The 23,619-nt window shown below is 36.0% G+C and overlaps 1 protein-coding gene and 1 pseudogene across 1 annotated transcript; one reads left to right on the forward strand and one right to left on the reverse strand.

Moving 5' to 3' along the window:
• Positions 1 to 1,654: 1,654 nt before the first annotated feature.
• On the forward strand, positions 1,655 to 1,993 carry LOC120139411. Its single transcript, XM_039154638.1, has one exon. The coding sequence runs from the start codon at positions 1,655 to 1,657 to the stop codon at positions 1,991 to 1,993; it is 339 nt and encodes a 112-aa protein (XP_039010569.1).
• Positions 1,994 to 3,349: 1,356 nt separating this feature from the next.
• Positions 3,350 to 23,619, reverse strand: part of LOC120139412 — a 30,443-nt pseudogene continuing 10,173 nt past the window's right edge.

Here is a 23,619-nt window from a genome sequence, read left to right on the forward strand (position 1 = left end):
GCTCTAAACATCATTTCCATGCAATCTCAGTCAATTCCATATCAATTTCAATTCATATTCAATCTTTACATAAAAACCCTAATTAACCAAACTTTGATTCGACCATTTCTAATTGTTTCCAATCATTATACAAGCATGAAAAAGACTCTATAACATCAACTACATCAAAATCTAACCTTAAAGAATAAAAATCCAACTTCCCCTTCATCCACCATAATCATGAAACTAAGGATTCAAAAAAGGAAAGCATGAACAAATTACATCAAATGATAGAGAATTTCATGTAGATTAAATTTTCTATTTCATGTTGTTATCTAAAAACCTAAAGAATTTGCTTCAAAATGAAAAATAAATTTTTTTCTTAACTATAGGGTAGATCACAACAATGGAGAGATAACTGAAGAAGAAGATGTCTTGAAAATTCCTTTAACATATCTTACTACACTTGGCTTTAAACTAATTAAAATGAATTAAAAATTCATTTAATGCTAAAAGACCTTTTTACCCTTACAATCTATTGGAAATTACAATGCTACATAATCATATGATCATACTTACATCATCAAGACAAATATGAACAAATATATTCTTCTTTTCCAACTTTACTCTTATACTTTCCAAAAATTACAATCTTACCATTTTAATCTAACGGTCCCGATTTAACATGGAAAATCAACTTAAATCCAATGGTCCATGTTAAATTCTACTAATTTAAAAATATGTAGATGACATTATTAATCTTTCCCTATCATGCTTCAAAGTTTCTCAAAAATCTGATTCGATCTGATTATTCGAATTTTTCTCGAACTTTATAGCTTTATAGCCTTTATACAAACTTCAAACGAAAAATCCAAGTAACACAAAAATGTCATTCTTGGGGGTAAACTATTCATTTACGGGATAAAATTTCTTTTCAGGAAAATTATCATTTTCGGTCCCTAAACTTTCACAAATTTATACTTTGGTCACTAAACTTTCAAAATTTTCATTTTAATCACTATTCAAAATTTTAGGGTATTACAATTTATCGTTTTAATAAAAATATTTAACATTATACTATATTACTATTATTCAATATATTATAAAATATATAATTATTTAATTCTTAGGATTTCTATTTAAAAAACTATTATAAATAATAGTTTCAAAATAATTATATTGGTACTAAAATGTATATTAACCCAAAATCTGAATTTGAAATATTTTTAATTTTTCATAAACTAACTTACCTCAGTGGTTAAAGGAATCTTGTTGTTTCTAGAGGTCATGGGTTCGAGCACCAACGACTGCAATATGATAATTGAACATTCATTATCAAATGATTGAGAGTATTTAGAATTGATACTTTTTATAATCACCTTAGCTTAATAAAAAATATAATTAATTTTAAGTATATATATTAAAAACTATAGAAGTTAACAATGAGAAGCAAATCGAAAAGTAGAGCACTGGTAGACTTTTCAAAGTATACCAGAACCATGCCTTTCTGACGCAAGCAAGCTCCCTTTCCATGTGGGATTCGAGTTTTTCTCTCTTTATGGCCGGTTAAAGTTGTTCAAATCCATAGCTTTTCTTCGGAGTATTCTCTTCACTCTTAAATAAATGGCCTTGTAAGCCTTCGTCATTTCTTGCTTATGTTATACAAACAATTACAATGGCATCTTCGCTTTCATCGATACCCTTTCAAGCGCAAGCAGCAGCTGGAAGCAGTGCTCCATCAACGTCGGGGTCTTTCAGACCTTTCTCTGCAGTTATCTCGGTTCTGACGTTTCTTGCTGTCCTTTCTTGCATTATTGGTAGGATTTGTATCAGACGTCGGGCGGTGGTGGCAGTGACACCGTTGGATACGATCAAGCATGGAGGATGTTTGGGTTGGTTGAAGCTCAAATGTCGACGTTGTATGGCTGGTGAGGGGGTGGAGATGGGTGCTAAAGTTATGTCTTTTGGAGATGATAAAAGTAAAGATACTCATCCCCATGCACCTCCGGTTTGAAATTCAAATGATCTTAATCACAGCTTTAGTTGTACAATATAACATAAATGCATTCATTTTGGTTCATTTAGTAGAGATTTAGTATTGATTGTCATATTTTTTTAATGTTTTTTTATATAACCATCGGTGTTCGATTTATTAATCGGTTAATTTGGATCACTGTGGACAATCCTCCCAACCCAATTTATTTCATCCTTAACATGTGTTTTCTAAAATATATAATTTAAGAAAATTTTATTAGTTAACAGTATAAAATTTACTATGTTGAAATGAATACTTAAAAAATATATACATAAAAACATTAAAAATGGGATAATAATAATAATAATAATAATAATAATAATAATAATAATAATAATTATTATTATTATTATTATTATTATTATTATTATATTTCCAAACAAAACAATCGTGGAAGAGTTATTGACTTAACGATAAAAAAGAAGGTCCCGGAAAATATTAGATGCAAAGTTCAAATTTCTATGTTTTGTCTTGAAGACATTTAGATTTTCTAATTCAATTAACTATCCCATATTATATGAATGATTGTAACATCTACTATCTTGCGTGGGTTTAATGTGAATTTCAAAAAATAGAGCACTAATTTAAAAGACTTCCATTTTTAATATATACTTTGTTTTACTTTGTCAAATACTAGTAATTAGAGAAAATGATAATACTGATACGAGTTATTTATATACTTGGTGACCAGGAGAAAGATTATTTAAAACACTTCCATTTTTAATATATACTTTGTTTTACTTTGTCAAATACCAGTAACTACTGAAAATGATTGAATATACATATCATTATCATTGTCTTGGTTTTTAAGGGCGCAAACGCAAAAGTCCCCGAAACTTAAGCGCAAGATGCCCGAATGCACTTTTCGTATGCGAGACGCACCATTTGTATTATATAATATAAATCAAACAAACACTTTGACAACACACAAATACTTTATAGGACAAACATAATCACACAAACTTGACTCTCTTGGAGCGAATAACAATTATTTTAATCTTTAAAACTATTATTTTATTTATTTTTTAAATGATATAAATTAATTTTATTATCAGTTTAAAATCTCCATATAACTCTAAATTATTATAAAAATTAACTTTTATATTTAATAAAATTTATTAAATAGATATTAATAAATTTAATATTTTACTATTTTAAAATTAATTATATATATATATTACTACTAAACTAATTAATTAAAAGAACATAAAAATAATATATAATAACAATAAACTTTTAGAACTAAAAAAAGCATGTAAACAATGAAAGAAGTTATGGGCTTGTTATAATAAATAAATATTAGAGTCGCATACAAATCTGAGTCGATTTATAAGTACTTTTATGTGTTAGGGCTAGGGTTGAAATGATAAAAATGTAACAAATGAGAGTTTTCTGCCTCTCTCTCATGTCCTGTCGTTCTACTTTTCCTGTTCTCACTATCTATCTTCTTCTTCCTATTTAATCTAGTTTTTCCTATTTTCCTAAAAAAAAAACTGAAAAGCTCAAGAGCCTCTGGCCGCCTCCCATATATCACCTTGTCCCAACCCAGGCGGACGCTACCTTCATCGCCCCACTGCGCCTCCCGCCCAGATCATTGTAACATTCATTCGTTTGAGTCTTACCAAAACAATCCTAATACTGTTCAAACAATTGAGATAGTGTTTAGCCCAAATAAGCAACACAAGATTAAATATTTGAATATTCTATTTTATGCTATAAAAATCACTATATTGATGTATACTGGCATCTAGCCTAAAGCTGACTTCACAATGACTGAAGACTCGATTTGAATATGAAAAGAATATTTAGGGACAGTTGTTGGCTGTGAAACACCAACACCCACAAAACCCAAATGAACCGAGGGATTTAATTGGGGTCCATTTAAATACCTAGCCAGGGAGAGGGAAGCAAATAACCACCACTTGGGATGCAATCATAAAACGTCTCCGTTCACAGGAAATGATCCCTCAAAACTAAAATCCAGTGTACCTTAGGATAATAATCTTCATGATGACTAACCTAGGTCTAGGAGGAGGTGAAACTACAAATAATGCATGCATGCTAATACTAGCAAATGGTTCATAGATTTATTACTAGGGACGCAGCAATTCAAAAGTAGAACCGAAAAGATGCCTTCCATGCATCATCATCATCATCATTTCTAAAAGTCCATAAATTGTATGCCTCCACGGATCGTAGCTCAGTCACAACATCTGGACACAAAAGGGAAGCCCGAAATAAGCACCATACTGGTCAAGGATCTCTACCATCATTTCTTGGTGAGACCTTTTCCCCAAAACATCAATCAAATTGATGATCAGTCAAATTTTGGGTGTTCAGGGTCCATGAAGCTATACCTCCGGAAATTTCTGTATGGAAACAAATTTACAGAGGCTTGATTTCTCCGTTTTCTTTTCTCTTTCCTGGCTTCTGAATGTTCCCTCTCCGAACCACGATGGGACCTGCTGGGAGAGTCCCGGCTTCGGTGTTTATGATGTTTTGAGTGTTTTCTGCTGGAACTACTCTTTCCCTTGGATGATCTTTCCCCTTTTCCTTTTGACCTAGAACGGTAGTGTTCATGATCATCACTGGATGGATTGCTATATGAGTCGCTGCTTCTATAACAATCTCGTTTTGAATGTTTTCTACTCCTTTCATCTTCTGATGAGGAACTGCTGCTCCAATTTCTCTTACGGCTGGAGGGTGATTTGAATTTCTTATCCTCTTCAACAAACTTATCTTTGTCGACTCTACTCTCAGATAAACCAACAGTATCCTTGCTACTATATCCCACAAACCTGGAAGGAACGGATTTTTTTTGGTAATTCACTGTCTTGAGCAGTTTTGTTTCCAGGGTTTAGAAAAGTTCCAGTGCTGAGTTTAGGATTTCCAGAATCACTGTTTGGTGTTTCTATCCGAGGAGCGTTGACTTTATTAGTTGAGTAGGGCATGTCAAGGGGGACCTTGAAGCCCAGTTCTTTCCCAAGGGATTCTAGAAAGTCGCCCGCTATCAAACGGTTCAGTGCTGTAGTTGCAACTTCAGTCTTCTTCTCCGGATCCCACTTTTTTGGTGTTTGAGTCCTCTACATCATCATCAGAATCATCAGAAAAAATTGCCTGCATAGAACGAAGATCGGTGCAACAGAATAAGTAGGCGGTCTGGTCATTTCAAACTTTATCAAGATATTAAAGATTCTGTATGTATGAATACACCTGCCAATTGTCAGCCACATGCAGACATGAAAAGCATTACGGGAATACAGGAAGGACATGCACATGCTCTAGTGTTACAAACAAAACATACATCCAAAATAATAGCAGCCCAAGAGCCAACTTCCACTCAGGTAAATCAAGGCTTCATGATTTAGAAGATAACTAAACAGTAAACAAGGTGTCAATGATGAGCAGGCAGCAATTTATCTAACCATTATTGAAAATAGGGCTAATGTAAAGTGAAGTAAAAGGAATTGGGTGATGAAATAAATTAAATGACAAAGGTAAGAAAAAGTGAAAAAGTGAAAAACTCCACTGTCGTATATTCCAATAACAATAGATTACAAGTTTAATAAGTATATATAGTAGGTGAGTGTAGAAATCAGAGTAATTCTCTGTAATTTCTTATTCTTTTCAATAGGACATATTACATATTTATATACAAATTATCTCTCTAAAGTAAAAAACTCTAAGAAAGGAAAAATACTAATCCTAGGAGATATGATCCCTTAAAATAAGGGATTGTAGAATATTTACAGAATCCCTTAATTAAAGGATATTTACATAATCATATATTTCTATAATTCCTACACTCCCCCTCAAGCTGGAGAATATACATTGTATAATCCCAACTCGAATAGGAATTTATTGAAAACAGGCTTTGGCAAAGCCTTAGTAAGAATGTCTACAACTTGTTCTTCTGAAGGAATGTATGAAAGTGTGGTTGTCTTTTTGTTAACTTGATCAACAATAAAATGCCTATCAATCTCAACATGCTTTGTCCGATCATGTTGAACTGGGTTCTTGGCAATTTGAATAGCAGATTGATTATCACACAAAACTTCAAAGTGATCCTCTTGATTACTGACAAGTTCTTTCAATAATTTAAGTAGCCAAATTCCTTCGCATATTCCCAATGCTAGTGCTCTAAATTCAGCTTCAGCACTACTTCTTGAAATGACAGATTGTTTCTTACTTCTCCAAGTTGTAAGGTTTCCCCAAACAAATGTGCAATAGCCACTAGTGGATCTCCTTTCAGTAAGGTCTCCGGCCCAACTAGAATCTATAAAGATCTTAACAGTTCTGTCTTGTGTCTTCTTAAACATTAAACCGTGTCCTAGAGTTTTCTTCAAGTACTTGAGAATTTTATTTGCTGCTGCCATATGCTCTTCAGTAGGATTAGTCATGTGTTGACTTATCACATTTACAGGAAATGCTATATCTGGCATTGTCAAAGATAAATAAATTAGTTTCCCAACTAATCTTTGAAATTTCTCTTTGTCTACTAAGGACTCATCTTCTTTGTTAAATTTCAAGCTTGCCTCCATTGGTGTATCATTCGGCTTACAACCAAGAAAACCAGTTTCTTTGAGTAAATCAAGTACATATTTTCTTTGGTTGATCACAAGTCTTTTTGACCTTGCCACCTCCATTCCTAGGAAATACCTTAGCTTTCCCAAGTCCTTGGTTTCGAATTCCTTATTTAACAACTTCTTCAAATTGCAAATCTCTTCTTCATCATCTCCGGTAAGAATTATGTCGTCCACGTATACAATAAGAATAGTTTTCTTATTTGTAGAAGTTACCTTGATGAAAAGTGTATGATCAGCGAGGGATTGCTTGTAGTCGTTTTTTAGGATGACTTTAGTGAACCTCTCGAACCAAGCTCTGGGTGATTGTTTTAACCCGTATAGAGACTTGTTGAGCTTGCACACCTTGTTACTTCCTTCAACAGACTTTAAGCCAGGTGGCAACTTCATATAGACTTCTTCTTCTAGCTTGCCATTAAGAAAAGCATTTTTTACATCAAGTTGGTATAATTTCCAATCGCAATTTACAGCCAAACTTAGGAGTACTCGAGCAGTATTCAGCTTCGCCACAAGTGAAAAAGTTTATGTGAAATCTATCTCATATGTTTGTGTAAAACCTCTGGCCACTAGTCTCGCTTTGTATCGTTGGATGCTACCATTGGAGTTATATTTTACAGTAAAGATCCATTTACAGCCAACAACCTTTTTTCCTTGAGGAAGGTTCGTAACAGTCCAAGTAGCATTTTTCTTCAGTGCACAAATTTCCTCTTCAGCAGCCCTTCTCCATTTTGAATCCTTTAGAGCTTCAGCTATGCTTGTGGGAACCTGTTCTTTATCCAAGTTTGCTGTAAATGCTTGAAAAGACGACATCAATGAATTATAACCAGCAAATTTTTCAATAGGATGCTTGGTGCACTGTCTAACCCCTTTTCTAATAGCAATAGGGAAGTTATCTAGAGTAGAGGAAGTGGACTTACTGATTTCTTCTTCTATTTCGGCAGCTGGACCTAAATCTAATTCTCGGCAAGCATCAGATTGCAAAACAACCTCAGGAATATGTTTTCTTTTCCTTGTATAGAAACGGAGCTGTTTGATTGGTGTTGTTTGTGGAATATTCTGAATGGGAGTAGGTGTATTTTCAGGAAGGGTATTTAAAGTGGGTATGGGTGAAGTAGTGATAGGTACTACCGGTAGATCAATAAGAGTAGTTACAGGTGAGAAATCTGTAGGTAAGGACAAAATTGGTGGCAATTCTGAAGGTTGAGAATGAAGAGTAGGAGGAGATACCTGATGTGGCTGAAAATCCTTCCATGTCTCCCCCTGAATTTCAGCCTGAGTGAAATAGGGATCTTGCTCATAAAATGTTATATCCATAGTGGTAAAATATCGTTTTCAATGAGGATGATAGCATTTATAACCCTTCTTAAGTGAAGAATACCCAACCAATACACACTTTAATGATTTAGGATCTAACTTGGACTTATTAGGAGCAATGTTTTGGATAAAAACAATACAACCAAATATTTAAAGTGGAAGAATGGAGGAGATAGGTTTAAAATGGGAAACGTATTGCAAAAATATAGATTGATGTGTTTGAAATTGTAAAACCTTACTAGGCATTCGATTGATTAAATATGTGGCAGTTAATAAGGCTTTCCCCCACAAATATTTTGGAACATTAGTGGTAAATAAAAGAGAACGAGTAACTTCAAGGAGGTGTCTATTTTTTCTTTCGGCAATACCGTTTTGTTGCGGGGTGTCAACACAAGAACTAATCTGAACTATGCCTTTTTCCCTGAAAAACGCACCCAAAGACTTAGCAAAAAATTCACTGCCATTATCAGATTTAAAGAGCTGAATTTTAGACCCAAATTGAGTGAGAACCATGTTATAAAATTGGGTAAAAACACCAGCAGTTTCAGATTTATCTTTTAGCAAATAAATCCAAGTTATCCTACTGTGATCATCAATGAAAGTGATAAACCACTTACAATTATCAGCATTCTTCACCCGAGAAGGGCCCCAAATATCATTGTGGATCAAAGCAAAAGGGTGAGAATGCTTATATGTAGAAGGAGAATAAGTTGATTTAGTATGTTTGGCAAGAGAACAAACTTTGCAAGAAAAAGAATTTGGCCTTTTATGAATGAATAGAGCAAGAAAAACTTTTGCAAGATAATGAAAACTAGGATGACCTAAACGATAGTGCCATTAACATAACATTATCATTTTTTCTAAAGCGGTGAAATATTTCGAGATTTTGGTTTTAGTAGAGGCAGGAAGAATGTAGAGACCATTCTGCAAGCTGGCCTTACCAATCATCTTTTTCGAGTTCAGTGTCTGCAAAGTACAATCAATATCATTAAAAATTGCAGAGCAGTGCAAGTCGATGGAAAGTTTACTAATGGAAACGAGATTGCAAGCCAGATTTGGTACGAAGAGGACATTTTTAAGTACAATCTGGTCATTGAGAATAACAGTGTCATGCCCTATTTTGCACAAAGAATCATCAGCCGTTTTGACAGCTTTACCAAAGTTTGGAAAAAAATTGCAAAACAAATCCTTATTACCAGTCATATGATCCGTAGCACCAGAATCGAGAATCCAATTAGGGGACGACTGGGAGGAGAAAAAAACTGTAGCATGAGGTTTACCTTCTGGCTCTTTCATAACCAGATTACCTTTTGATTGAGCAGCAGAACCAGAAAAATTTTCTGGATTTGAAGTGATCTCCGGAGTAGGAGAAGAAGTTGTGGACATCGTCTAGGTTGGAAAGAAACCGTAACCTAAGCTGATACCATGTAGAAATCAGAGTATTTCTCTGTAATTTCTTATTCTTTTCAATAGGACAGATTACATATTTATATACAAATCATCTCTCTAAAGTAGGAAACTCTAAGAAATGAAAAATACTAATCCTAGGAGATATGATCCCTTAAAATAAGGGATTGTAGAATATTTACAGAATCCCTTAATTAAAGAATATTTACATAATCATATATTTCTATAATTCCTACAGTGAGAACAAGTATTTAATTTAAACTAAACTACTTAGTAGTTATCCTTATCTATCTAACTTTCTAAGTGTTAATTTAAACTAAACTACTTAGTAGTTATCTTTATCTAACTTTCTAAGAGTTAGTGTTATATTAAAATACTAATTAATTATCCTTATCTATCACATAACCTACACTCCCCCTCAAGTTGGGGAGTAAATGTTGGAAAGACCCAACTTAGATATAATCTCATCAAAGGTAATTCTTGGAAGTGCTTTGGTGAGAATATCTGCTAACTGATTCTTCGTTGAAACATAATTGAGTTTCACCGTTCCACCATTCACCTTTTCAGAGATGAAATGTCTGTCAATCTCCACATGCTTCGTTCGGTCATGATGAACTGGATTCTTTGTAATACTTATTGCAGATTTACTGTCACTTTGAAGTTCAAACCATTTGTTGGCACATAACCCCAACTCAGTTAACATTCTTTGAAGCCAAATTCCTTCGCAAATTCCAAGTGCCATTGCTCTAAATTCTGCTTCTGCACTACTTCGAGACGCCACCGCCTGTTTTTTACTTCTCCAAGTAACCAGATTTCCCCAAATAAATGAACAATAACCAGTTGTAGATCTTCTATCCGTTAATTCACCTGCCCAGCTTGAATCCGAAAAAATTCTTACTGTTCTATCTTCACTTTTTCTAAAAATTAACTCATGTCCTGGTGTCATTTTCAAATATCTTAGAATTCTATCCACCGCCTCTAAATGTTCTTCTCTTGGATCATTCATATATTGACTCACTATACTGACAGGGAACGCAATATCAGGTCTACTAAGTAATAAATAAATTAGTTTACCAACTAGCCTTTGATATTGTTCTTTGTTCACAAGACTTCCCAATTCTTCTCTCCTTAGCTTAAGATTTGCTTCCATGAGTGTTTCTGCCGGCTTACATCCCTTCATTCCAGTTTCTGATAGTAGATCAAGAATATATTTCCTTCGATTGATCACTATTCCTTCTTTTGACCTTGCAACCTCCATGCCTAAAAAATATCGTAAAGTTCCCAAGTCTTTGCTTTCGAACTCCTTCGCCAGTAGCTTTTTTAATCTTTCTATCTCCATACAATCATCACCTGTTAGAATGATATCATCCACATAGACAATCAAAATTGTCTTTTTGTTGTTTGAAGCTGTTTTGACAAATAAAGTGTGATCAGACTGACATTGCTTGTAACCATCCTGAATAATCACCTTTGTAAATCTGTCAAACCAGACTCTTGGAGATTGCTTAAGTCCATAAAAGGACTTTAATAATCTACATGCTTTACTTGTATTACTCTTCACACCCGGTGGAATTCGCATATATACTTCCTCCTCCAAGTTTCCGTTTAGAAATGCGTTTTTGATGTCTAACTGATGAAGCACCCAATTCTCATTAACTGCTAATGACAGTAACACTCTCACAGTGTTTTAGTTTTGCTACTGGAGCAAACGTTTCATGATAATCAACTCCAAAATATTGAGTGAATCCTTTCGCCACTAATCTCGCCTTATATCTTTCAATGCTACCATCAACTTTGTATTTTACCGTGAATACCCATTTGCAGCCGACTGGTTTTTTATCTTTCGGAATATCTACTATAATCCAAGTATTGTTATTTTCCAGTGCTTTTAATTCCTCTTCTACTACATTTTTCCACTTGAGATCTTTCAATGCTTCTTCCACCGTATCTGGAATAGTAATGCTATCTACACTTACTGTAAAGTTCTTAAAACAAGGCGTTAGCTTTCCGTATGCAACAAATATCTCAATTGGATAATTTCTGCATTTTCTTACTCCTTTCCTTTGAGCAATCGACAAGTCATTATCATCAATTAAAGCATTTAATGCAGTGGAAGAACTCTGATTACCTTCTTCATTCCCCAAAGGATTTTCGTTCGGTTCCGGTTCATGATAGTGTTCATGCTGTGTGGGAGACTCGGAATTAGGTTCGGGGATTGATTTAGAAATTGGTTTTTGTCGTCTCTTGTAAATCTGTAACTCGGATTGAGGTATTTGAGGCGAAGTGATATGCTGATCATGCCGAGGTAAATGTGTTTCGGTGGACTGGTTTGGCAAGGATATGTTTTCTGGGTTCGGTAGTGTTGTTTGGTCTAGCTATAACGATTTTATAGGCTTATTCGACTGGTTTAACTGGTTTGACGGTGCTGGTTGATCAAAAAGAGCTGGCTACAAATCAAATGACAATTGTTGTGAGTCAACAAATTGATATTCATTATATGACTCCCCCTGAATAGTAGTTTTAAGGAAAAAAGGTGTTTTTTCAAAGAATGTAACATCCATAGTAATAAAGAATTTCTTTGTACGAGGATAATAACACCGAAAACCCTTTTGAGTCTATGAATAACCCAGAAACACACACCGAAATGATCGATGATCTAATTTGGACCTGGAAGGAACATTGTTATGAACGAACACAATACAACCAAAAACTCTAAGGGGTAAAAATAAGTCATCGGTTTAAAATTGGGAAAAAACTGAAGAAAAACATCTCTCGGACACTTAAATTGTAATGGTTTACTAGAGAGACGGTTAATCAAATAAGTGACAGTTAAAAGGGCTTCCTCCAAAAATAGTTAGGAACATTTGTGGAAAAAAGTAGAGACCGAGTAACCTCAAGAAGATGTCTGTTTTTTCGCTCAGCAATCTCATTTTGTTGAGGAGAATTGACACACGAAGTAAGATGAACAATCCCGGTTTCCTGATAGAAAGAACCCAAAACATTGGCAAAATACTCACTACCATTGTCAGAATGAAACATTTGGATTGAATGCTGAAATTGAGTTTCAACCATCTTATGGAACCGTTTAAATATTTCACAAGCTTCAGATTTGGTTTTCATGAGAAAGGTCCAGGTAGTACGAGTCTGATCATCAATAAATGAAATAAACCACCAAACCCATGTAAAGATGCGACCCGAGATGGTCCCCAAGTATCACTATGAATCATGGTAAATGGTTTGGATGGTTTATATGGAGAAGGTAGATAAACAATCTTAATTTGTTTAGCAAGTGGACAAATGTCACAAGAAAAGGATTTTGGACTTTTATTGACAAACAAATGTGGAAACAATTTTGCAAGATAAAAGAAATTGGGATGTCCTAAACGAAAAATGCAATAACATAACATCGGTTGAAGGTTCAAGTAAAGGAAATTGTTGTATAACATTGAAGGAAGTAGATGGGTGGGAAAATAAAGTTGCTGGAAGTAGGTAAAGACCCCCACAAAGCCTAGCACTGCCAATCACTTTCCCCGAGCTGGAATCCTGAAATTCAAAAAAATCAGAGTTAAATTTCGTGGTACAACATAAATCGGCAGACAACTTGCTAATGGAGATGAGATTGTAAGTGAGATTGGGAACATAAAGAACATGAGATAACAAGATGTCCTGATTTATTCGAATAGACCTATGACCGGCAACACCAGATAGAGAACCATCAGCTGTTCGAATATGAGAGATAGACGAGTCGGCATGAAAAGTGTGAAAAAGCCGAAGATTACCTGTCATATGATCACTTGCACCAGAATCCACAATCCAAGTAGGAGTGGTGGATGTATTAGTCAAAGTAGCAGAAAGAATTCTACCTGCAGGTACTGATTGGGAATGAGTGATAGAGGTTGAAGAAACATCAGAAAGGTTTGAATGGGGCGAATTAACGAGGAATTCCGAAGTGGCCTCCGATGAAGAAGTGGCGGAATTCATGATTGACGGCTATATTTAGGGTAAAAAGAAAAAAATAGGCTAGATTTAGGAAAAAGATCAGTCACCTAACTGATACCATATTGAAAATAGGGCTAATGTAAAGTGAAGTAAAAGGAATTGGGTGATGAAATAAATTAAATGACAAAGGTAAGAAAAAGTGAAAAACTTCACTGTCGTATATTCCAATAACAATAGATTACAAGTTTAATAAGTATATATAGTAGGTGAGAACAAGTATTTAATTTAAACTAAACTACTTAGTAGTTATCCTTATCTATCTAACTTTCTAAGAGTTAATTTAAACTAAACTACTTGGTAGTTATCTTTATCTAACTTTCTAAGAGTTAGTGTTATATTAAAATACTAATTAATTATCCTTATCTATCACATAGCCTACAACCATCTTCAGCAACCAATCAAGGATGTCCTTGTAACATAAAGTTCAATTACGAATGCAAGATACAAAAAAGTGTTAAAATGGAAAAGGAAAACAATAACTATTCAGCAAAACAAGTTCGTACAAGAGACAACACTAACTCTTTAAACTCAAATAAGAACACAGAAAGCGGTATATTAGAATCCTGCTAGCTTTTCTGAACACTAATTGCAACAAAAGTGACCAAAATTGAAGAGCTCCAAACTAAAAACCTAAAATATAATTTTTGGAGACTGTAACAAAGGAATTTCCGCGTGAAACTAACTGTACAAAATAGTCGCAAAGAACATCGTAGCCCGCAACTAACAGTATAAAGCCTCAATGATTAACTCTAAAAAGAAAGTTGAGAAAATGAGGTCAGCTGCAGAAATAAGTTCATTACAAATTCTGAGGTTAACCATTTCTAGTTGTAATATCTAGTTTGTCACATGGAGCAAGGGCTACAACAAGAGACAATTAACTGACAGTATAATCAAAAAGAGATGCATACACCGACTTTGAATTGAATACAAATCAAATCACAAATAGATTTCAACTGAACAAAGAATACCTTATAGAGATCAACAGGCCTTTCAACATTTTCAGCTACAATTTCAATTTCCTTTTCAGCTACATCTTCAATTGTCATTTGAGCACCAGTTTGAGCAGCAGGAACCTCTCTATTTGTAGCAGTATCTTCTTCCGGTTTAGCACCTTTAACAGAATCTGGAATGAAAAGTAGAGAATCAATCTTACTTCTCATGCGCGGAGCTGGTGGTGGCTGCAAACATAAATATTATATTTTTAGAACAGAAATTACAATTAATATATTTAAAATTTTGCACTAATTCCCTCATTTCTAAGAGAGAACAGTAATCAGAGCAAACCTCTAAGAAACTAAGTAAAACCAGCAAAGGTTTCTCACAACAAATTTCAGTTTGGATGGGTGGGCAGATGGAGAGCCACACACATGTTTATATGCACAAACATGTTCATACATCATAACATCTTCATAAACTGTTCCTATTAACTCCATTTTATGAAAAGAAAACAGCAGAAGAGAAGCAAGAATCTAAGACTACCTTCCCCATAAAAGGATCAATGAGATCAAAGCGCTTGCATAAAACAGGTGAAGGTCGCCATTGGAACTCCTCCCTTTTTGGATACATTTTCTTTGTCGCCAAATCCTCAGCATGGATATCTTTAACTTCCTGTTAAATTTATTGATATGCCAAAATCCTGCATAAAGATTAAGTAACTAAAAAGTCACCACCTTAAATATACCTCTAGGCAGTGGCACAAGGTTGCACAACAATATCTCTAATAGAATTAAAAAACATGAGTGAGAAAAATAGAGAGAGAAGGAGAGCGAGTGCTTTTGGTTGTTCATTTTCCGGTGAGGAATGGACTGTTTTTGTTGGAAATCTTACTTTGAGAGTTACTAGAGGTGAGTTAAGAGAGATTTTCATTCATTATGGAAGAATAGTGAGGGTCTTTATTCCAAGTTTTATGAGTAAACCGAATTATAAGTCATCCACGTTTGCTTTTGTGCAATATGCGGAGGAAGGTTGTAGAAGAGCAGTTCAGAATGTCAACGGAACGCTTATTGATGGGAAGAGAGTCACAGTGGGAGTTGCAAAGTACAAGAGGGGCAGGAAAAGAGCAGCAAATGCAAAAGGATCTCAGCTGGAAGGATTTAAGCCAGATGGAGAGGCTAATGGTAGACAGCAGGCTGTTTTGGAGAAATCACCAAGTCTGAGAGATGGCAGAACGTACAAGGAGGTTGTGAGTGTGGCTAACAGTAGGAATTTGGATCAACATCGAATGGAGAATAGGGGTGGCCAGAATATAGCAAATGGAGTGAGAAATGTATGGGATATGCACATCCCATCAGAAGATTTTTGCTGGGTGAAAAACTCCTTAACAGAGGTTATTAAAGATCCCTTTCAACCTGATATGGTGGTGAGAGCTTTGGCAAAGGAGGGTTTCCAGGTTAAGATAGTAAGGTGGGGATATGTTAGAAATGCAAGTATTATTATGTTCAATACAAATGATGAGTTTTTAAAGGCGTGGTCAAGTCTTAGAGAGAAATTCCACTGCTGGTTTGATTGGGTAGATCCTTTGTTGAGTGAAGATGGAGTCCCTTTGGCCTATTGCTTGGTCGAGTTAGTTGGTTTACCGCTTCTTAGCTGGAGCGTACCTTTTCTGGAGAAGCTTGGAGGTAAGTGGGGAAAAGTCGTTAGTATAATGGAGGAAACAAGAAATAGAGATGACCTCTCTTCGGCCAGAATGCTGTTAAGGGTTGCAAGCCCTTTTGATGTACAAGAATCTGTTATTGTAGGATCTTATGGAAGATCGTTTAAAGTTAAAATAAATGTTGGATCTAGCTCTAAATCTATTCCAGAAGCTTTTGGTGCCATGAGGCAGAATTCTGCATATGGCAACAGCAGTGACAATGGTGGAAATACAGAGAAGGAAGAAGACAATTGGGAGGACTCAGCAGAAGGGTTTAGGTCAAAAGTTGACACGTGGCTTCAAAATAGTCGAGATAGGGGGTTGTCAGCTGAAGGAGTTGGGTCAAAGTGGGACATGTGCGTTCACAAAAGTCAAGATAGTGGGATGATGGTGGGTAGTGGGGAACATTTTCTGGAAAAAGATTCCCTCACACAATCCGACATTAATGGGATGTCAGACAATTTTGAATTTTGTTCAAGTCCTAAAAGGGATTTTGCGGGTATTGGGCTGAGAAAGGTGGTGGATCAAAGTAGTTCAGCCCATTCAGACTCTAATTGGGAGTCTTATTCCCCAGTTACTAAATTAATTCCAGCTGGGCCTGCTGTGAAATTAAATTGGGATGGGACAGAATTTCATCCAAATGTTTGGTCTCCTCCTAAATCATTTGATGATGAAAGAGACATCTTTTCTGAGGATATTACTGAGGGTGTTCAGGCAATTCAGCTTCATGTCCCTGGAAAGCAAGCAGGAGGAAATCCGACACACGAAGAAGTTTGTGAAAATAATGTTAAGAGTACTAAGAAGTGGAAGCTGGGATTTCCTGTTTCTAAATGTTTGTCTTTAAGAAGTGTTCTCGATGGTAGGAGAGGTAAATCTTGTTATGCAAGGGTATACAGAAGAACAAGGAATAGACGTATATGGCAGTGCTCGGGTTTGAAAGATGTTGTCACTTATGCAGAGGGTAATCTGATTCAGAAAAAGAATGCCGCTGAGCTCACTATTTATCAGAAAATGTCTCCAATTTTCAGTGGAGGTGAACAGGTCAAGGATATCTTTTGTTCTGCCAATTTACAGGATTCATCTTCGGCTCCTTTAGTCCGTAGTCAATTCTCAGAAAATGTGGCAGTAGCTTCTTCCACTTCAGGGTCAAGTAAAGAATTTAGAAGGAAGAAAAGATATTTAATCTCTGAAGTCATTGACGGGGTTAATATCTATACAGCTACTTCATTCTCTTTTTCGAAGTTGTTGGAGGAAGCGTTAGCTACTTGGCAAGTTTGTCAAATGTTAGGGATTTCTTTTAACGAAGAGAAGGAGGTTTTCATTGAAAAAATATTAAGTCTGGAACAACATTCAGAGGTAGTAAGGGAGTCTTGACTGGTGGTCAGGATGTGCTGTCTGCAGTTTTGGTATTTTGTTGTTTGGATGTTTATTATCTCTTATGAATAATTTAAGTATATTATCGTGGAACATAAGGGGCCTTGGAAGAAGAGAAAAATCTGTAGCAGTTGAAAGACAAGGAAGTTGAAACCAGTTTTTCTATTCATTCAAGAATCAAAGTTCGATCAAGTACATGTGTCGATTATTAGGAGGATAGGGGGTAATTTGCTAAAGGGAGTACTGGTGTCTCCAGCTCAAGGATCGTCGGGGGGGAGGGGTTGATCACCATGTGGAACGAAAGTGTGGTTCACGTCTTTCACCAGCATGTTCACAGTAGGTTTTTGGCAGTAATGGGGAAATTGATGAATGGGCAAATGGAATTTGTTTTTATAAATGTGTATGGGCCTTCTATCGAATCAGAAAAGGAAGAGTTTTATGGGGAGCTGCTGCAATTTGTAATTTCTCAGAATTTACCAGTATGTATTGGGGGAGATTTCAATGCGTATATTGATACGGATGAAAAGCAAGGGAAATCACAAAATTGGAATTCAATCGATATTCTTAGATCCTTTGTGCAACAAGCGAATCTCATTGATTTGCCTTTGTCAGGAGGTGCTTACACGTGGTGCAATAATAGAGAATCTTCAACTTGGGTGAGACTGGACCGGTTCCAAATTTGTGCCAGATTTCTTTACAGTTTTCCCAATGTTACTCAAAGTCTTCTTCCAAAGTCGATTTCAGATCACAATCCAGTTTTGTTGGAGGATGTTTCTATTAATTGGGGGCCTAAACCCTTTAGGTTCTTTAATTTTCTTTTAGAAGAACAAGGTTTTGATGAATTGGTAGAAGAATCACTGTCAGTAGAGAAAAAGAAGAATAGAGGGGGTATTTTCAGGTTGTTACAGGCTGCAAAAAATAAAATCAAAATCTGGCCTGTTAGTTGTCACAGAGGACTAGGTGAATCCATCTCGCAGCTGGAATTTAAAATCAGTGCTTTGGACAGAAAATCTCAAGGTGGAATTTTGTCTTCAGGGGAGTGGAATCAGCTGATTGAGTGTAAAAAAGAGTTATGGAGGCTGTTGAGAATAGAAGAGAGGATCTGGTTTCAGAAGTCTAGAACAAGATGGATTAAAGATGGAGATAGAAATACAAGGTTCTTCCACCTTACTGCATTGAGGAGAAACAAAATCAATTCCATTCATTCATTGAAGTCTGAAGGGGGAGTTATTTTAGATCCAGAACAGATAAAAGCAACTGTTTTCAATTTTTTTAAGAAGGCATATAATGACAAATCAACTCTGGAAGTTACAGGCTTTAATTTTGATTTTAAACAATTGACAGCAGTTAAAAGAGATTGTCTTGAGGCAGAATTTTCGGAGCAAGAAGTTTGGCAAGCAATTGCTTCTTCTAAAAGTTCTAAAGCTCCTGGCCCGGATGATTTTACCATGGGATTTTATAAGAAATTCTGGCTGAAACTGAAAGCCCAGATCATGGAGTTTTTTCTGATTTTTACAAAGGAAAGGAATGGGTTCATGGGGTAAATCATGCATTTATTACCTTGATTCCTAAAAAAGGTAATCCAGAGTGTATTGAAGATTACAGACCTATCAGCCTTGTGGGTAGCCTATATGAGATTCTTTCCAAAGTTCTATCTAAGAGACTTTCTTCATGTGTTAATGATATTGTAAACCCAACTCAGTTTGCTTTTATTCCGGGGAGACAATTGTTGGATTGTGCTTGTTTAGCAAATGAAGGCATTGATTTTTGGAGGAAACAAGGGCTTAGAGGAGTTGTTTTTAAAGTCGATTTTAACAGAGCATATGACACAGTTGACTGGCAGATTCTTCTAAGGCTTTTGAATGTCATGGGCTTCGGTGAAAGGTGGTGTTCTTGGATTTCACACTGTATTTCCACTGCGTCAATCTCGGTTTTAGTCAATGGGTCGCCTACAGAGGAGTTCCCAATAGCTAAAGGCTTAAGACAAGGATGTAGCCTTTCTCCTCTTTTGTTTAACGTGGTTAGTGAACTACTTCACATGATGTTATCCAAAGCTGTGGAAATTGGCCTATTTCAAGGGTTTGCGTTTGGCACATCGAGCTACTAATTTTGTCATCGAGCTACAGAAGCTCCACATGATTTTAATCAACTCTTTTGATTTTAAATAATTTACCACATCGAGCTACTAATTTTGCAACCCCCTCAATTTAGAGCTTCAGATTACTATCATCTGGGGGAGGAACCTCGGGTGGAGCAGGAACATCGAGCTTCTTCAGAGTCTCAAGAGGTCCAGGAAATTTGTGGTGTGGAACAAAATCCTTTGGAATTACAGGAGGATCAAACCTAAATAACAATTTGCAAACTGGTATTAAAAATTATGTTAAAGAAAAATACAAAGAACTATGACAGTTTTTTTTTAAATCTCTCATCTCCAAAGTCCAAATTGTGCAAAACAGGATTGCAAGGAAATGGAATTGATAAGAGTAAGTATAAATGATTCAAACAAAAGTTAAGATATAAGCAGATCAACGTAAATATTTATATGGTACATATTATGCGCATCAAGTATGTGTACTATCATCATTTACACAAGTATATTTATTTCTTTTGGTTTTATTGACATTTCATTATACGATTAATGTGATGCGGAAAAAGCTAACTATTGATGTAGTAGAACCTAGGTCCAAATAAACCCCCACAAGGAAACCCATATTTTTCCAATGTGGGGTCCAAGTTCCATACCTTGCAATTGGACACATAATCCACCGCGCTCCGCAGTCCTAGTGCCCACACAGGCTGGCTTTGCGCTAGCTTAATCTAGCCCTGGGCAAACACTACAATATCAACACCACCAGCACTGCACAATCACAACAGGGAGACATAATGGTTGACTCTAATACCAATTGATACGGACTTTGAAGAACCACGTCCCAAAAGTTACCTATTGAAGTAGCCTAGATCCATATAAGCCCCACAAGAAAACCCATAGTTTTCCCATGGGCAATCCAAGTCACATAGCTTGCACTTGGACACATGATAATGAGTTTCATTTAAAATATAAAATTTAATTTAATGTCAATGTTAATGTCGTGTTCTTTATTTATTTTTCTTAGCATAGATATAAATGAAGAATTCACACCTTTAAGAAAACATAAGATCCACCAGTAGGCTATTAAAAATATCCATCACCTATCCTTCTAATTCTTTCCTGTTTAATTAGCATTATTTTCACATAGTCCTATTTTCCATTTGCCAAGTATTTCAGCACTATCCGCAGAATTCTTAAGTGAACAATATACAGATCAATGACATAAGCACCAAGACCATTACAAAAACTCAATTTCACCTACCACACTTGACAACACCTACAAGATTTCCAAATAATTTCAGACCTAAGCCTTGACCTGCATAATCCCACGTTCAGGCTTATTATTGAATCTGATTGCAAGTTAGCTGTGGAGTGGTTGAAATATCAGGAGTCAGTTCCTCCTTTTCTTTTAAATTTTGTCAGGATATTGCGGATGCGGTTTCTGAGTATGAGGTCATGTGAGGTGGATCCGAGAAGCTGTAATTGCGAGGCAGATTTGCTTGCAAAGGAGGGGATTGGGTAGTGGGTCACTTTTTTAGTAGGGTCGGAGGTTTTCATCAAGGCGTTATAAGAGTGTGCTTAAGTTTTATGTACTTAAAGGAGTGGTTCTAGTTTTATGTAATTTACATTATCAATATATTAAGGTTCTCTATTCCTCCTTCCCTAGTAGGTTCTGACCTCATGGTAAGGGCTATAAGAAGGAGGTTTTTTATGAGACCTACTTTCCTATAAAAAAAAAAATGTGGCATCATGCATGCAGCATCAGCTACTTAACAATTACCTTTCTAACTGGCAGACAGAAACTGATGCAAATTTGAAACCATGCAGAACACCCTCATCTCTTGCAACCACCTTTTGTTTACTCTCTATGGTCAATCTTGATGGTTGTTTACTCTCTATGCTCAAACTTGATGGCTCTTCGTCCTCTTCCATGCATGTTTGTTCAAAGTCGTAACCTAAGATAGCAACCCTACCTTCAGCTTAAAACTTATATTAAACTAATAACCTCAGGATGAATAGGAAAATTAATGATACAATTAGTCCCCATGAATAGCAGCAAAACTACTTTAATCGTATCTACAACCCGGACAAAGAGGATACTGACTAATCAGAGTCGGTATATCAACAACACCAATTAGAGTAACATTAGTTTTCGCTATAGCACAAGGATTCCAGAATAGTCTTGAACACAAAAGCACATATAGATAAGGAAGGTAATAGCACATTCTGAAGAAACATCTCCAATTAATGCATGCAACTCCAAACCCTTCATTTGAAAAGGAAAAAATGAAAAATGAAAACAGAAACGAGTTCTTGACTCCCACATTCCAATATAACTGATTTATTCATATGGTAGCATTGACGACCGGTTTTCCTGGGGGGCAAATGCAGGCTCACAAAAAATGAACTTACCAGCAGCATAGATATCTTCATCTTCAGCGTCATATTCTTCAAGTGCACCAATTCCGAATCCAGGAGCAGCTTTTCCTGCTGGTGTAGAATTAGCTTCTATTAAAACAAAATTCATGCATGCAAGGAAATATGGAGAAAGGTGAATCACTACAAAAATGCAAGCACAAGGACTTGAAAAGACATGCTCGTAAGAAATTAGAACCTACACTTGGAACCAAAGAGACTATCTTTTATTGACATAGCTCTCCTGTGCTGCTTATCATTCGACAAGTCCAATCTCTTATTTTCTGAAAGCATTTGCAAACAAAAGAAATAAAAATCCAGTAAGAAATAATTCTTCTGAGAATGATACAAATAGTTAATAAACAGTGTACTTCAAGAAATCACATACCCCCGAATTCAGGAGCATGCTTGAATGGATCATACCCTAGAATCTATGTGCTTTCCATTAATAAAGGGGGGGGAGATTGTTGAGTTTGGCAGCTATGGACCGAGTGGTTGGGAGTGGAATGTCCAAACTAGAAGGAATCTGAGTGATTGGGAATTGGACCAGTGGTTGGCTTTGATGACAAAACTTAAGGATGTCAAACTGTCAGAGCTGGTGGAGGACTCCCTTTCTTGGTCTGCTAGCGGAGATGGATTGTTTTCGGTTAAATCATGCAGGAAAATCTTTGGCTCGGAGGTCGGGAGTAATGATTTGTGGCTACAAGGAGTTTGGAAGGGTTTTGCTCCACCGAGAGTGGAAGCTTTCTATGGCAACTTGCCATCAGAAATTGGCAGTTAAGGCTGAGTTGGTTAAGAGAGGAGTTTCTTTAGGGGAAGATATACAGTGTCCTTTTTGCAAGATTCAGGAGGAAACATTTCAACACTTATTTATTTCCTGTATTGTTGCTTCGAATTTGTGGAATAAAATAGCTAGCTTCTGGGATATTTCGCTTGTTCTTCCTCAAGACCCTCCTGCTTTGTTTAGTTCCTGGGGTGAGTTGAGGGGAAAGTCGACGATATGGAAGTTTATTCCGGGTGTTATCTTTGGTCAATCTGGAAAGCCAGGAATGCTATAGTGTTCGAAGGTTCTAACCTGGACAGCATGTCTGTTCTTTACAGTTAGATTCAGGCTATCAAAATGGTTTTAGCCAAGTTTCCTACGGTTAATATTCAGTAGGATTTGCTGATTGGTAATCTATCTCTAGCAGATGGGTTTTCTCTAACTTTAGCAAAAGTTGGTCATAACCTGCGTTGGATTCCCCCCTGTTGATTTTCTTAAGATGAACGTTGATGGAGCAGTTAGGCTTGGAGGCTCGGGTGGAGGTATAGGAGGTATATTGAGAGATTGGGAGTGTCGCACACTTTTGACTTTTTCAGAGAAAGTTGACCAAGGTACTCCTCTAGCTGAATTAAAGGTTATTAAAAGGGGTTTTGAAATTTTTCTGGCTTCAGTTTGGGTTTCTGTTGGGAGATTGATTGTTGAGAGTGATTGCAAGTCGGTAGTGGAATGGATTAAATCACCGGCTTTGGCTCCTGTTTTCTACTCGTCTTTGGTTAATCAGATTTTGACACTTTCAAATGGCAAAGTTCATTCAGTGAGGTGGATTCCAAGAGCGAGCAATGGGGAGGCTGATAGCTTAGCTAAGAAAGGGATAGGTTGACTGTAAAGCCCTGTCACTGGATTTTCTGGTCCAGCGAGACGGTCTATTAGAAAATTGTTGTTAAGTTTTATGGGATGTATTGTGGTGTAGTGTTTAAATATTATGTAAGATTGTATTATCAATAAAGTTTTTAAGGCACTCTTTTCCTC

The sequence above is a fragment of the Hibiscus syriacus genome, unplaced genomic scaffold (genome assembly GCF_006381635.1).
Source record: "Hibiscus syriacus cultivar Baekdansim isolate YM2019G1 unplaced genomic scaffold, ASM638163v2 tig00110745_pilon, whole genome shotgun sequence".
Lineage (NCBI taxonomy): Eukaryota > Viridiplantae > Streptophyta > Magnoliopsida > Malvales > Malvaceae > Hibiscus > Hibiscus syriacus.